The sequence below is a fragment of the Lynx canadensis genome, chromosome D4 (genome assembly GCF_007474595.2).
Source record: "Lynx canadensis isolate LIC74 chromosome D4, mLynCan4.pri.v2, whole genome shotgun sequence".
Taxonomy (NCBI): Eukaryota; Metazoa; Chordata; class Mammalia; order Carnivora; family Felidae; genus Lynx; species Lynx canadensis.
This window is the reverse complement of record NC_044315.2, coordinates 42,110,310-42,127,161: the sequence shown is the minus strand read 5'-3', so window position 1 is coordinate 42,127,161 and position 16,852 is coordinate 42,110,310. Positions and strand designations below refer to the sequence as shown.

At 35.1% G+C, this 16,852-nt stretch overlaps 1 protein-coding gene across 1 annotated transcript in view; it reads right to left on the bottom strand.

Annotated features, from left to right (window-relative positions):
• Window positions 1-16,852, bottom strand: part of CNTLN (centlein) — a 312,305-nt gene that overhangs the window by 54,584 nt on the left and 240,869 nt on the right. Inside the window, exon 19 of the mRNA XM_030293937.2 lies at window positions 2,189-2,380. Within this exon, the coding sequence (XP_030149797.1) occupies window positions 2,189-2,380 (192 nt within the window). The remainder of the gene's footprint in view (window positions 1-2,188; window positions 2,381-16,852) is intronic.

The window sequence follows — 16,852 nt, the reverse complement described above, 5'->3', positions numbered from 1 at the left end:
CGAAGGTGGCCATCTACAAGGTAATAATTCTAAAGACTCAGAAGAAACCAAACCTAATCGATACCTTGATCTTGGAATTGTGGACTCCAGAACTATGAGAAAAAAATATTTTATTATTTAAGTCACCCAGTCTCTGGTATTTTGTTATGGCAGACCTAGCAAACTAACAGAATATCAAAACAGAAATCTGTAGTAGCACAGAGTATTATGTACGTTAAGGTACTGGTCTTCTAAGGTATTTCCATATTAAAACATGAAACAAGACAAAAGTAGAGATTTATCCTTTTGTCGCGGGCCAGTGTTCCAGGACTGCAGGCTACTCATGGACACTTCAAGTATACATCAAGTGTGGTCTAAATGCTCCAGGCATCCTCATAGTCCTACCTTTGTGATTCACACATTCCTCCAAAGTGAAAGAGAGATTTATATACAGGTAAAAACTGACACCATGGGAAACCATAAGGTAAATAACTTATAGATATTGATATGGGTCTATTATTTCCAAAAATTAAGTTAGGACATTAACAGTACGTAAAATCACATAAGTAAAATATAAGTCAACTTAAAGCTATTAATAACAAAAAAATTTAGAGGTCAGATTAGGTATTATTGGATCCAACATTCTATTTTATCTTATTGAAAACTAAACTTTTATTAGGAGCATGAAGACTTAAATGTAAGAAGAATCATAGAACCATGAATTAAAGCCTCTATGATAGTATAGTAACCTAACACTGTATAGTAACCTAACACTGAAATGTTCAATTTGTACATTTTATTCCACTTTTTCACAGACAGAAATGCATTTTAAGAAGATACATCCACATACACCAAAACTTACGCAACTATTTTTTCTCATGTTTCTATTACACAAAGTATTTTAAACTTATAAAATGTAGTGGTTGAGGCAAGTTATGCACACAAGAACTGTCTGAAGATGATGGTATTCAAGAATTGTCTAAATTAATGCCACTGTGTATATCTCATTCTTATTAACAAAGCAAAATATTTTCAAGTAATGATACAATCATTTACTTTAAGCTTTATACTATTTTATACTTAGCAATCCTTCATTTAAAGATATTATTGGAGAATGTATGTATCATCTTTTGAATTAAAAACAACTGAGTGTTTGATAATTCAATATTCTAATACTCTCTTAACAGTCATAGGTACTCTGTTCCTAATGTATTCTGTGCATGTCCAACCAGAACTTTCTTTCTAGTGACTCTCATTACAGTGATGGTCCCAAACACACTGTCTTTTTAGCTACCAGCTAGCAATCCCCACTGAACAAAATAATTAAATACGTGAGGAATAAACGAGCTTGTTTTAAACAGTATGAAAATAAACTTTGCAATCAGAAGTCACAAATCCTGTTTCTTACAAGGTAATTCTATTTAAACTAAAGTCAGCCTTATTTTTAAGTTGTTGACAGTTTCAATCGGACTTAGATAGAATTCTTTATAAACAAAAAGAACACTGATTGTCATTCTTACTCTCAGGCGTAACTCACTGAAATCTATTATACTAACCCACCTTTGCTCAGGGATTCTCCCTCCCTCCACTTCCCTCCTCCTTCCACATTTTCAACCAACAACAACCAAATTAAAATAGCAGCAATTGTGTAGAGGGAAGCAATTCAACTTATGTAGATACAGAAAGGATTCTGTTCAGTGCAGGGAGGAATGGAGGGCAGAGGGGGAGTTCGGCAGTAGAAGAGAAATGACAATGGCCAGTTTCTATCACCATCCTAGGATTTCATGGTGTCTTGTCATTTTTCAGAGAGTAGTGTTATGAGTTACCATATAAGAATCTACTAGGCTAAAACAGATCAAATATAGAATCAATAATTTTTGGATTATTTATGCCATAATTTACCCTTAGTAGAATTAAAAAAATTAGCATCGATATAAACATGTCTTTAAGGATTCACTAACTTAAGGGGCATATGGGTGACTTAGTCGGTTAAGCATCTGACTCTTGATTTCGGCTCAGGTCATGATGTCACGGGTTGTGGGTTTGAGCCCTGCGTCTGGCTACATTCTGACAGCGTGGAGGCTGCTTGGGATTCCCCCTCGCTTCCCCTCCCCTGCTTGTGCTCTCCCTCTCTCTCAAAGTAAATAAATAAATAAACATTTTTCAAAAACCTAATATATATTTTCATGTTTAATAAATTTATAATCACCTTTAGTTTACACTGCAATTGCTTCATCTCCAAATCCATGCTCCTTGAAGGACCAAGTGATGTAACTTGTATCCGTGGAACTATTACTCGGGAAACTTCTTCTGCCAAACTTGTGATTTCAGATGAGGACTCCAGTTTCTTCAGTAAGTCTTCTTTTTCCTTCCGAAGGTCAGCCAAATCCAAATTTAGCTTCTTTTTTAAAAAGAAAATAAATATAAATATATTATAAAAATAATTATCTTTAACCTAACAATTATCAGCATAAAATTCTAATGCTAAAGAGTGAAATTAATTCTAAAAATAGTTATCGTTAAAACTTTACAAAGATTATAACCTCGACTAGTTTTTGCTTCTGGTCGTAGGGTCTGTAAAGGTTAAAACAAAATGGACCAGCTGTATCTAGTATCTTTTGGTTGGCTGGTCTTTACTCATGATGTGATATTTCTTTGACTTCACATAGACATGGCTGAGCCAGAGATTCACATATTTGATAACCTTGACTTCAGGGCTGATGTACTTAACTGGTAAAAGCCAAGCTGGAGCAGGACAGGATAACAGATGTTAGTTGTTTATTCCATTGGGTAGGTCTTACTATCCTATATGGCAGCCAAAACGTTTCTCATTTAGTAACATAAATGTTAAGTCCAATTAGCAGAAGAGGCTTATTAGAGATTTAGCTCAAATAAAAAGTGTGCAAATTCGCTTAGTCTTATGCATCTGACTGTTGACAAGTCCTCTTTGTAATATTAGCGTGGAATTGCACTAAACTCCTTACATTTGAATTTTTAATAACATCAACATTTTACTAAGAGACATACCGGTAATGTTTTTATGAAATAGTGTAGAAGAAATGGTCTTAATGTCAGCCCTTCTTGTTCACCAATCTGCAGTCAGCAGAATGCCACCAAGCTATAATGGCCTAACAACTCACAGCTCCTTAAGAGGTAACTGCATTACTATTTTATGATTCCAAAGAAGCTTATAATATGGTAGTTTAACATAAGGAACAATTAGATAAAATGGTACTGAAATCTCTCAGGGGGCAAAAAATCTTTCCTTCTGAAAAACTCTAATGAGAAACAGCAAAAGATGTAGCCAACGTGTACAGTAATATAAATATGGGATAAAATAAGTTATTTAAGGATTAACACTACATATAAACATAACTTTTACAAACTATATGAACAATTGCATATGTGTTTGTGTGTATATGTGTATAGTATTAAATATGAATATTTCAGATACTAGATTAAAAATTAGGGCTTGATATATTTGATATTATGTTTTGGTGAAATAAGTATGTTTCAGTGAAAAAATATTTCTTTGATTATATTTGAACTTATTTAAAAAATATTTTTAATGTTTATTTATTTTTGAGAGAGAGACAGAGTGCAAGTGGAGAAGGGGCAGGCAGAGATGGAGACACAGAGTCTGAAGCAGGCTCCAGGCTCTGAGTTGTCAGCACAGAGCCTGCCTGACATGGGGCTTGAACTCACGAACTGTGAGATCAGGACCTAAGCCAAAGTCAGACACTTAACCGACTGAGCCACCCAGGCACCCCTGATTATATTTGAACTTATGATCTAAAGGTGTGGTTCTATATATTTTCAGGGAATATTCATTCATGGATTGTCTCAAAAGTACCTAATAATTAGTATCTAAAAACAACCTTATAATTTCCCTAAGCCTGAAAATCTTCTGGTTATCTCCCAACCCTGAATCCATTTCCCTCCTTGTTTATTAATTCTCTATGTCCAATCAATTGTCAGGTTCTATAAATTATGTAATGCTTCTCATATTCTTTCCCTGTGCCACTTTCTTAATGAAGACTCTCACTATCCTACTAAGACTACTGCAAAGCCCTTCCCCTTGCTGCAATCTTCCCTCCTTTGAAATCATCTTTTATACAACTTTCTAAAACAACACTGGCCTCCTATTCCTTTATTCAAAAACCTTTCAGAAGCTTCTCACCCCAAAAGAATAAAGCTCAGATGTTTGTGGTTACAATAAGGCTAAGATTTAGCTTCAACTTGTTTCAGTTAGATATCACCTGAAGTCAATCTTGCCTGCCATTCCCCAAACCAATGCCATTTCTACATTGATGACTCTACACATGGTGTTTCCTTCTGCTGAAATCTTGCTCATGCTTAAAGAAGAGTTTAGTAGTTCCTCCTTTATGAAGGCTTCTGTTCTTTCTTCCTTTTTTTCTTCAACAAAGTAGCTTCTCCATTCTCTTATCTCCCATTGCTCTATGCCTGTTCTTCAACCATGAACCCTAGTGAATCCTTGAGAGAGGACTGTGCCTTTTTCCCCTATGTATTCCCCAGGCTATCTAAAAACAATGCCTTCTTGGAGCGCCTGGGTGGCTCAGTCAGTTGATCCTCTGACTTCGGCTCAGGTTATGATCTTGCAGTCTGTGGGTTTGAGCCCCGCGTCGGGGTCTGTGCTGACGGCTCAGAGCCTGGAGCCTGTTTCGGATTCTGTGTCTCCCTCTCTCTCTGCACCTCCCCCACTCGCACGTTGTCTCTCTGCCTCTCTCTCTCTCTCTCTCTCTCTCTCTCTCAAAAATAAACATAAAAAAAAATTTAAAAACAATGCCTTCTGTATAGTAAGGACCAAAAGAAAGTTTCCAAAAATTGAAGTCTTGCTATTTGTAGCATGGACGGTGCTATGCAGACACATCAGTTTCAGTTTATATTTATAATCTATTAGTTTATCACTATATAAATTAAAATACACTTTTATTAGTAAGGTAATGTTATCAGCATTTACTTAGGTAGTGTGCATCGGAGCATTTATCAATCCTGAAGTTAATGCTATGCATCTAAATTAGACTTTCTGAGATTTTAATTTGGTATGACATAACTCATGGCTACAATTCTATGTGGAATCGTAGGCAACACTGAAAACTAAACTTTGAGGAGGCTCTTTTCTTCCCCCGAACAGCTCTGGTGGCTTCTCTCATTTGTTAAATTTGTATGCCATTAGATTTCTGTCTAATCCTTCCACGGTGGTAGATCCTAATACTATAAATAAATCCTTCATGGAGGAAAGACCAAGCCAATAAATTCAGATCTCTAAAAGACAGGTATACGTAGATTTTAACTTCAATCTAACAATATAAAAATTCATTAACTAAAGAAACACTGAAATTATGGAGACAGCAAACCACAATTTGTAATTTATTAAAATATAAATCATGTTTTGATTTACCAATATTCAAAATCTACAATCTTTAAACCATATTCCATAATATTAGTTATATATGCCCAGAAATGCTACAGAGCATATGCTGAAATAGAGGATATAAACAAATCATATATTTCATCAGTTTGGAGTTTTTTATCCTTCAGAATTTTGGACAAATAATGATGGCCCTATTACTAACTTCTCTCAGTGAAAGCATCCTCTCTTATTTGGAAATGCTACCAATGAGACAAGAAGCATAAATAACTTTCTTTAGTGTACACAAGTTTGACATGTGAGACCACATTGTGATGATCTTGTTAGAAACAGATTATGCTTAAAATTTATGAATAAATTAAGATTACTCTTAAAATTGTTACTTTTCCTTTTTTATCAAAACCATGATTCCTATTTCTATATTATTACTTTACCATCTCCAAACACTTAAAAATATATGTCATTTCTATTAAAACCATAAGTAATAATAATAAAACACAGGGAAGAGTCATAATTTCTGGATTTTAGCTTTGGATCTACTGCTTACCAGTTGGGTGACACTAATTAGCACATGACTTTGTTTCCTCATTTAAAAATTCTAGAGATGATGCTTGTCACCCTTGCAAAGGTAATTTTGAGGGCAGGATTAAAAAAAAAATTATGATAGCACTTGGCAAAATTTAAATTTATAGCATTACTATTAGCACTACCTTGTGGTAAATGCTGCCATAAAGTGTCTGAGAATTATCTTAAAGGCTGAGAACCTGGATTTTAAAAAGTGCTTTGTGATATATCCAAAATATTAAATATATAAATATATATATATATATAATCCCTCCTTTAAAAGATATAACAATCTTTTAAAAAGTCTATTTCAATTTAAAAGTTGACTTCAGTGAGAATAGGTGCTGAGATTTGTATTGATTTATGTTAGTCAATTATTCTAACTAAAGGTTACAAAGTAGAATTTAATACTATAAAATTTGAAACTAGACACTAGTTATTATTTATTTAAATAGAACATTGGAGGATAAGTCTCTGAAAAGAAAAGAGCCCTCTATGCAACTGTAAGAGGAAACAAAATACTTTGGAGGATTCTTTCTTCAGTAAGGAGCTTTGAGGTAGGCAGAATACTCAGATGACCCAGTGACCCATGCCTTGCATAATACCTTTCCCTTGTCTCTGGTTGGGACCTGCAAATATAATGGACTATCACTCCCATGATTATATTATTTGCATGTGTTATATGTTAAAGGCATTCTGTAAATCATGGTTCCTAATCACAGGCCCTTGAATTAATCAAAAGCAAATTTATCCTGGCTGGTCCTGATATAATTAGATAAGCCCTTTAAAAAAATCCAAGGCGGTGGGGGTGGGGTGGGAGAGGTGGGGGGACAGTGCACCCCTGGGTGGCTCAGTCGGTTCAGCATCCAACTTTGGCTCAGGTCATGACCTCATAGCCCCTCATTGGACTCTGTGCTGACAGTGCAGAGCCTGCTTGGGATTTTCTGTTTTTTTTCTCTCTCTCTGCCCCTCCCCTGCTTGCATTCTCCCCCCACTACCCTTCTCTCTAAATCAATCAATCAATCAATCAATAATAAAATAAAAAATAAAAGAATTCCTGGGGCCCTCCTGAGATCAGAGAGATTCTCCTGCTGGCCTTGAAGAAGTAAGTTGCCATGTTATGGGAGGAGTGTTGGAGGGATATAAGACGAGGACCTAAGGAAGGCCTCAGGAATGAAAATGGTCCTAGAACAGCAGTGAACAAGAAAACAGGGACCTCAGCCGTACAATCGCAAGGAACTGAATTTTTCCAACAAACACAAGAGCTTGGAAGAAAAGCCTGAGCTCCAGAAAGGAAGGCGGCCTGGCCTTGGAGATACAACACGGACGGCGGCCCTGTGAAACTCTGAGAAGAGGACCTCATGGTGCTGTGCCAGAACCACCACCCATGAACACTGTGAGGTACTGAGTATGTACATTGTTTCTAAGCTAAGAAATTTGCGGCAACTTACTATGTAGCATGGAAAACTAATGTGAGTCCCCACTTTTAAAAAATAAGTCTCTTTCTTGAACCTTGTTCTCTTATGGCCAGCCTGCCCCACTTTGACCAAATATCCCAAACCCCACAGTATATAGTTTGCATAACATCCTCACCCTGGTTTAATTTTTTCCTTATCCATAATTTTGTGTTAATTTTATGTCTTCAATTGTATTAAAAAAATGGTCTCATTTTCTATGCTAGAAATAAATAGCCTCTAGATCTGCATCTTACAGTTTAATTACAAAGCAAAAGCTCTGGCCCAAAGCTTCCTTTTGCTGGTGTAGCCGTGGAATCCCATGAACAGGGTAAATAAGGCTCTCTTGACATATTCTCCCTTGTTCTCTTATGTAAGAGTTCACTCAGTTTATTTAAGAGATAAATTTCTTGCATTCTGGGCCCCAACTTAACATTTTCTGGCAGATTTCGATAGTGAATATCTAAACCCAGACTGACTCAGTATCTAGCATTTATTTATTTATTTATTTATTTATTTATTTATTTATTTATTTATTTAAATGTCTTTCGTTTTTGAGAGAGAGAGAGGACAGACAGAGCCTGAGTGGGGCAGGGGCAGAGAGAGAGGGAGACACAGAATCCGAAGCAGGCTCCAGGCTCTGAGCTGTCAGCACAGAGCCCGATGTGGGGCTCAAACTCATGAAGAACCACGAGATCATGACCTGAGCTGCAGTCAGAGGCTTAACTGACTGAGCCACCCTAGCATTTATTTTTTAAATACATCCTACGTAGTAGTAACTCTACTAGCTCTGTTTTCAGTGATAAACAAAAAAGTGGCAATCCTCGCCTTTAGGTGGCTACCAGTCTATACCCTAGAAATATGTAACAATAAATAAACTACAGTGAATGCTATGAATACACAAAACAGGGAGCTAATGGAAATGCTACTGCCTTCACATCCCATCTGGTAAGCACTGTTACAGCCAGTTTCCTTCCATGTATCCCTCCTGATCTGTTTTGTCAGATGTTTCCTAGAAGCTAGGTGCAACATTAAAGGCCTGATACAGGTAGATCTACACTCCCCTTGCTTTCCAACTTTTACTCTAGGGAAGGTATCTGCCCGAATACTGGTAAGTACACTGAGGCCACTCCTGATGAGATGCTGGATCTCTCTTCCAGCATGGAGCCTCAGTAAACATTTTAATGTTCAAGAATGAATTATCAGAAGAAAATAAAACTGGGCCCACAGAAAATATCCTATAGTCCAAGCAAAATGAAGTAAAGGACTTAGAAAAAAAAATCAGAAATGAAAGAATTATTTCCCTAATCATTCACCAAAACAATATATTTTAAGATTTCTGATCTCAATGTCTCCAAAGAATAAAATATTCAACATCTGACTACTTAATGGATATGACGCTAGTCATGGCATAGATAAACAAAACGCTGTGAACATTCACTAGATTAGGAGCAGTGCTCCAGGGAAAAGGATAGCGAGCATAGCTCTTTAATTCTAATAAGAGACTGATTCTTACCTAACGTTTTTTGCTGGACAGTAACTGTTCTATAGCATTGAAAGACACTGTTCAGCTTTCCCCACGTTTTTCACCACTGGATTAGAAATGTAAAGTAATGAGTCATCCAAAAAATTTTGGAAAACATTTTTAGTTGGCATAGTGGGATGTGAAATGTAGACACATGGAAATTCTAGAAAATCCAGCCTAACATGAGGTTGAACAGGTCACGGGAGCAGGGTTTCTGGAAAGCCTATGGAAAAAATAGTTGGTGGGAGAGGGATTCTTTCCAGTCCATCTTAGAGCAAAAGTTAAATGTCATGTTCTAGAAAAGTTCAGCCACTAAAACAGAGTAAGAAGTGAGGGTTAGTTCTTATCTATAATGGTGGAGTGTCTTATTTTTCTTTCTCCTTTTGAAACCCAAAGGCCTTGACAGTCAAGGGGAAAACAATCATTAAAAGGTAGCTGTCTGTTTCCAATTACTTTACCAAGTCCTAAATTCTACATAGGACTGAGAATATGGACTAATGTTATTTCATGTTGAATACATAAGTAGATTTTATCTGACAATCAGATAATTCCGGTTCACACTTAAGCAGAGGCAGCAATTTAAAAATCTTATTATAATTTAAAAAATTATTACATAATAATTTTGTTACCAGAATTAAAGTAAAAAGACTGGAGAGAAAATTCTAGTGAATAATACCTATGTAAATTCTACAGGCAAGAATCTCCTAGAAAGTCACCATGATCTTAATGATATTTCTCCTTGTGAAGAAAATCAATATTCTTTTATTGGGAATATAGGTCTTCCTTGTCTTATGATGGGGTTACATCCTGACAAATTCAACATAAGTTAAAGATATTATAAACCATCAGACATCAGAACTTACTTTCGCGTACCTTAAATATGCTCAGAACACTTACATTAGCCTACAATTGGGCAAAATCAGCTAACACAAAGTCGTTTTATAATAAAGTGTTCAATATCTCATGTAATTTACTAAATACTGTAGTGAAAGTGAAAAAGAGGATGACTGTATGGTTATGGAATGGCTGTAAGTGTATTGGCTGTTCACCCTCGTGACTGGGTGGCTGATCAGGAGCTGTGGCTGCTGCCTGTCCAGCATCATCAGAGAGGATCATTACCACATATCACTATTCCAGGAAAAGATCAAAATTCAAAATTCAAAGTACAATTTCTGCTGAATGCATATGCATCTTTCACCCCATCGTTAAGTGGAAACCTGGTCAGTGACCATTTACATTATTCTTTTATGAGAAAAAACAGAAAGAAATAAAATTCTGTATTGTCCATTTATAATACTAAAATCACAGTCACTTAATTAAAACATTATATGAGTTACAAAGAAAATGGCATGGGTTTTTAGGTTATTAGCAGAGTATTTTCCATACAAGTACTTATCCAAAAAGATAAATAGTTCAGATTAATAACTCTTTCAAGTTAGTAACAAGTGCTTCAAATTGAAAACAGGAGTCTTTCTTTGTTATGATATTTGAGATCTTCAAGAAAAAGAATTAAAAATTAAAAACAACCGACCAAAAAAAAAAAAGAACAAAGATCTCAGGCAGAGGTGGAATTATTTATGTAACAAAATTTCTTATGAAAAATACACTGAGTTACTACATCATTCATTTATAAACTACTTTCTGATAAATGCAGTGATTAAAGGCCTACAGTATGTTTCACAAAATGTCAAGCAAATGAAGGTAATATAGAGGACTTTTTACCAATGCTTTTGCTAGTAGTTAGACTTCAGTAGCCTTTAGAGACCATTAAGTACCCTTTGGCTAATTGGCCAATGGAAGATTAATCCTCTTTTTATTCTAGCAGCACTATTTTAACACCCTTTACACTCTGTCAGTGTAGTGTCTGAATGACAAAATAATATTGTGCATGAATAATAAGCAGAAAAGTTAAATTAACATTTCATGTTTCACATGCCATACCTATGTGTCAGAAGAACTTTCTTTTTAAGTCACTGACATTCAACTTTTTAAAACAATCTCATGTTGACATCTTATTGAGGTGAATCTTCCTAATTACTGCTAATTGCCTATCAAGAAAAAAACTCTTTTCATGAAGTGCAGTTGTCTAGTACAGATGAACATAGCTCCAGTGTGCACATTAAAGACAAAGCATGACACTTAAGGTGCTACTTTGTTATAAGGTCATACTAAATATGGTTTGCAATTAACAAAGCAGTTTTTTATCGTACTGGAAATGCCAATCTGTCTTGACGCGTTCAAATTAGACTCTAAAAGAAGTATGGATATCTGCATATGGATAAGAGATCTGCTACTCTCTGTAACATTTACAAGAAGTAAAATTAACTAAATGCCCTTACTTTGTGATATGAGTTCTAAGTAATGTCCTATTAAACAATTTTATAAGTGTTTGAACATGATTTCTTAAAATGAAAACCAACACTATTATTACAAGTGTTAAATTGTTTGAAAAAAGTTTACTTATAATTTTAATTCTCAAAACAGCTCCATGTACAGAAAACATTGAACATGTGTCCTCTAATTTGTACTGATAGCTTTGGCCCTATGGGCATTTATAGTAAACATTAATCTAAGTGGTACTAGCAATTTAGTAGGTTTCACAATAATCTAGAATCACAGAATTTTAACTGTGCTGAAGTCAAGCCTCATCACTTATATTTCTGTCCCCCAAAATATGGGAAAAGGATCAGTATAAATGTATTATATATGAAATTTGGAAAATTAACTAATACAATTGAATTGTCAATATTTATGGGAAAACAATCAATATTTGGTTTATTCATGGTAAGAAGAACTCAACTATATAGGTCTGTTGTTATTTCAAACCCTCCATTCTAGTTACTAAAATACATGCCCCTTTGAAACTTAAATACCAAGTACTCAATACAGAGACAGATATTCAGAACCAAAAGTATATCCAGAACAATTAATCATGATCACTACCACTAACAATTTCTCAATGTTCACATGATAATATTATCATATCAGTTTCAGACCTCCTAGACATTTGATATACACATGGCATGCTTACTAATGACTACCAAAGTACAATGCATTCCCATTCTGACTCCCTTCCCCAATAGGAAATGACAGAGAATGGCAGTACACATGCCATTCCAAAGAAGAAACTGAGTACTCTCTTTCTAAACCCTTCTTTTTCACTCTCCTTCTGCAGCTTTCCACTACTCAAACTCAGCTAATTCAACATGGAATTATCTATTCTTCACATGTACTGTACATACATATTCTCTTCAATTCTAGTCTTCCTCCACCCCTTTTGTCAATATTTATTTCAGTTACTTAAACTGTAAGGGGGGCAGGAGGAAAAGAATCCACCCCAATTAAACTACTCAAAGAATGAAGAAAAAGATAAAAAAAAATTGCCAAATCACCAAAAATAATGGTTGGTATTTCAGGGTGATAGTAAAACTAAATATCTCGATCTAATATAAGATAAAGAACATCAATAAAATCTCAAGTGAGGTTATAGTGATTGAGTTATTAGGAACAGAGGCTATCAAGTTCTAGAATATCAGCAGAAGTCTCATGACTTCTGCCTCATTCTCCTTTAATTAAACTTGGTATTCTTACACAACAGATTTCAATACTTTTGATTGTTTTTCCACCCTAGTGGGGGATTTACTTCTTACTGTACAGATTGTATTGCACAAAAGTCCTTTGTGAACAGGCCTAAAGAAACGAATACTCATATATAGTATTGTTACTAAATGGAAGTGAGAATCTATACGATTAAAAATTACTCTTAATACTTAATACTTATACCAACTTCAAAAGGCATTGATATTCCTTAAAATAATCTCTGATTTCTAAAAAATTTATAATAGACATATATTTCTGTAATTCCTATTTTTAAAAAAGCATTTCCAATTAATAAGCCACTAAAATTTATGTATATCAACATTAAACTTATTTCTATAACACTGGAATCAATTCACAGAAATAGTGCCTTACGATGCTAATCTAAATGAAATATTACTTACTTTTGGGGAAATAAACCCAAAGATTAAAGATCTTCATATCTAGCTCCAATTTTATATATTCAAAGTAGTAAAATGATAGACATTTCTTAAGTATATGCTAAATATGAATAGCATCTTAATACTTATTGAAATATTTAATTGATAGGGTCAATAGTTAACGGCGTGTCTTTCCTCAGTTGTACTACATTATAAGCTCTGAAAACAAATTACTTGGATGAAAGCCAGTTGGGGGATTGCAAAAATCCTACAACTCATTACAAATTTAACAGAAGCAATACTAAGTATTCATATAATTTTGATTACATTTATAAATAACATCCTACTAAAATTCTCAAGGGAAACAACTTAATAATGTTTTCTCTATTTCCTGTGTAAGTTTCCTAAGATTTAAAGAGAGTAAAAACATGGACATTTCTTTAAAAGAATGGCTTTTGCAGGGGCGCCTGGGTGGCTCAGTTCGTTAAGCATCCGACTTCACCTTGGGTCATGATCTCATGGTTAGTGGGTTTGAGCCCCACGTCAGGCTCTGTGCTGACAGCTCAGAGCCTGGAGCCTGTTTCACATTCTCTGTCTCCCTCTCTCTGCCCCTTCCTGACTTGCACTCTGTCTCTCTCTCAAAAATAAATAAACCTGAAAATTTTTTTTAAAAATATGCTCCCTTAAAAGAATGGTTTTTGCAAACTTTTGGACCTGATAAAAGGTTACTGACAACATGTAAAATGGGACTTTTTTTAAATTAAAAACTAACGCATATGAAAATTACTTTAAAAATACTAAGACAATTCATGGCATAAATTAGAAATTTCTTCTAAAGGAGGAAAAAAGATTTACAAAGTTCAGACTTAGATGATACTATACAAGGTATTTCTCAGAGGTTTCATTAAAAAGCTTTTTTTTTAACACAAAAATTTCACACAGGAACTTCTTCCATCATCCTTCACTCTGTTTTCTATTTAGAATTGTCTTCTTTCAAATAGTCTTAACCTAACAGAGTAATCACTCAGTAAATCTGTGCTATATAAAGTGTCTGATTCGTATAGATCTTTAGAAAGAGGGTAATCTGGAGTAAAATCGCTTGATATTTATTAATTGAACTGGTGTCTTTGCTGTCCTCCTGCATCCGTGGTTCTTAAAGAATAAACAGTACTTAGATATGTATATTTGAAAATTAGTGGGATTTTTGAGAGAGAGAGAGAGAAAGAGAGAGAGAGAGAGAGAGAGAGAGAGATTGAGATCAGGGAAGGGCCAGAGAGAGAAGGAGACACAAAATCTGAAACAGGCTCCAGGCTCTGAGCTGTCAGCACAGAGCATGATGCGGGGCTCAAATTCATGAATTGCGAGATCATGACCTGAGCTGAATTCAGACACTTAACTGAGCCACCCAGGCACCCCAGGTTTCCTCACTTTTTATGATGTATTTCAAATATGCAATAGATACAGAAAGAAATATATAATAAATGCTCATGTACCAACCACTCAATAACGACACTGTATTACCAAGGTTATGAATCTAGCTCCTATGACTCACCATAAATAATCACTATCCTGAACACCTTTGGTGTTTATCATTGCCTCACATTTCTTTATACTTCTAAAGTATATATATTATATACTTTATACTTCTAATATATATATATATATATTTATATATATATTTATTTATATGTATTTTCAAAGCAAACATATAGTGATTTTAAGACATTCCCTTTTCACATGTTAACATTACTGAAATTGGCATGCATCTTCCATTCCTGGATACCATATAATTCCTGCTATTACTTAAATAATATTTCTTTCTTAAGACTTTATTTTCTGTTGATTGCTTGTGAATACAAACATCATCTTAGTATATATTGACTTTATATCCAGCAATCTTGCTGAAACCTATTATTAATTTGTCTTGAGGTTCTGTGCAGACAGCATAGTGTTTGAAACTAATGATTGTTCTGTTTCTTCATGTCTCATACTTTTAACTTTTATTTGTTTTTGGTGCCTGTGCCCTTTATCTAGCACCATGTCTAGGACAAACAATGATAGTAGACATAAATGTCTTTCTCTTGATGTTAAAGGAATGCTTTTACCTTCCACCATTCAGTATGATGGCTGTTCTAGGCTTTTGGTATACACTTTTTAGCAGAATAAGAAAGATCTCTGCTACAGGGTGCCTGGGTGGTTAAGTGTCCAACTTCGGCTCAGGTCATGATCTTGTGCTTCATAAGTTCGAGCCCCACATTGGGCTCTGTGCTGACAGCTCAGAGCCTGGAGCCTGCTTTGGATTCTGTGTCTCCCTGTCTCTCTGCTCCTCCCCTGCTCATGCTCTCTCTCTCAAAAATAAAATAAAACAAAATTAAAAAAATAAAAGAAAGTTCTCTGCTGTTTGTAGTTTACTAAAAGAATTTTATCATGAACAAAATACTGTATCAACCTGTATCAAAATAGTGTGTTCAGTTTTTTCATTGTGGTAAAAATCAACCAATCTGTAAGTGTATATACTACACAGTGCAGTATTTAAACTTCCCTCTTAGCACTGCTTTCACTGCATCCATAAGATTTGATACGTTGTGTTTTCATTTCATTTGTTTTGTGGTATTTTCTAATTTCCCTTGTGACTTCTTCTTTGACCCATTGGTTAAGAGTGTGTTGTTTAACTTCATATATTTGTGGGTTTTACAGTTTTCCTTCTGCTATTGATTTCTAGTTTCAGTCCATTGTGGTCAGAAAAGATACTTTGTATGGTTTCAATTTTCTTGAATTTAAGGCTTATTTTGTGGCCTAACATGTGGTCTATCCTGTAGAATGTTCCATGTACACTTAAGAAGAACACTGGTGCCTGGGTAGCTCAGTTGGTTAAGTGTCTGACTTTGGCTCAGGTCATGATCTTGCTGTTTGTGAGTTTGAGCCCCGCATCGGGCTCTGTGCTGACAGCTCAGAGCCTGGAGCCTGCTTCGGATTCTGTGTCTCACTCTGTTCTGTATGTGTCTGGCAGGTCCAGTTAGTCTACAATGTTCATCAAGTCCTGCATTTCCTTATTAATCTTGTCTGGATTATTAAAGTGGAGTATTAAAGTCTTCTACTATCATTGTCTTGCTGTCTATTTCTCCCTTAAATACTGTCAAAAGTTGCTTAACGTATTTAAAAGTGTTAGTATTTGGTGCATAAATATTTGTAATTGGTGTATCTTCTTGGTAAATCAATCCTTTTATCATTATTTAATGTCCTTCTTTGTCTCTTCTAACAGTTTTTCGTTTAAAGTCTACGTTGTCTAATATAACCACCATTGCTCTCTTTTGTTACAGTTTGCATGAAGTATCATTTCTCCCCTTTCACTTTCATCCTATGTGTCTCCTTAAATCTACAGTGAGTCTCCTAGAACACATGGGTGGCTCAGTCAGTGAAGCATCTGACTCTTGAGTGGAAAACCCAAAAGACCCCACCAAAAAACTGTTAGAACTGATACATGAATTCAGCAAAGTCACAGGATATAAAGTCAATGTATAGAAATCAGTTGGATTTCTATACACCAGTAATGAAGCAGAAGAAAGAATAATCAAGGAACTGATCCCATTTACAAATACCTAGCAATAAACCTGACCAAAGAGGTTTATTGGTATAGAAAGATCTATACACGGAAAACTATAGAAAGCTTATGAAAGAAAGTGAAAACGCACACACACACACACACACACACACACACACACACACACAGGAAAAAAGAAAAAAAAGGAAAAACATTCCACGTTCATGGACTGGAAGAACAAATATTGTTAAAGTGTGGTTACTACCCAAAGCAATCTACACATTCAAAGCAATCCCTATCAAAATAACACCAGCATTCTTCACAGAGCTAGAACAAACAATCCTAAAATTTGTATGGAACCAGGAAAGACTCTGAATAGCCAAAACAATCCTGACGAAGAAAACCAAAGCTGGAGGCATC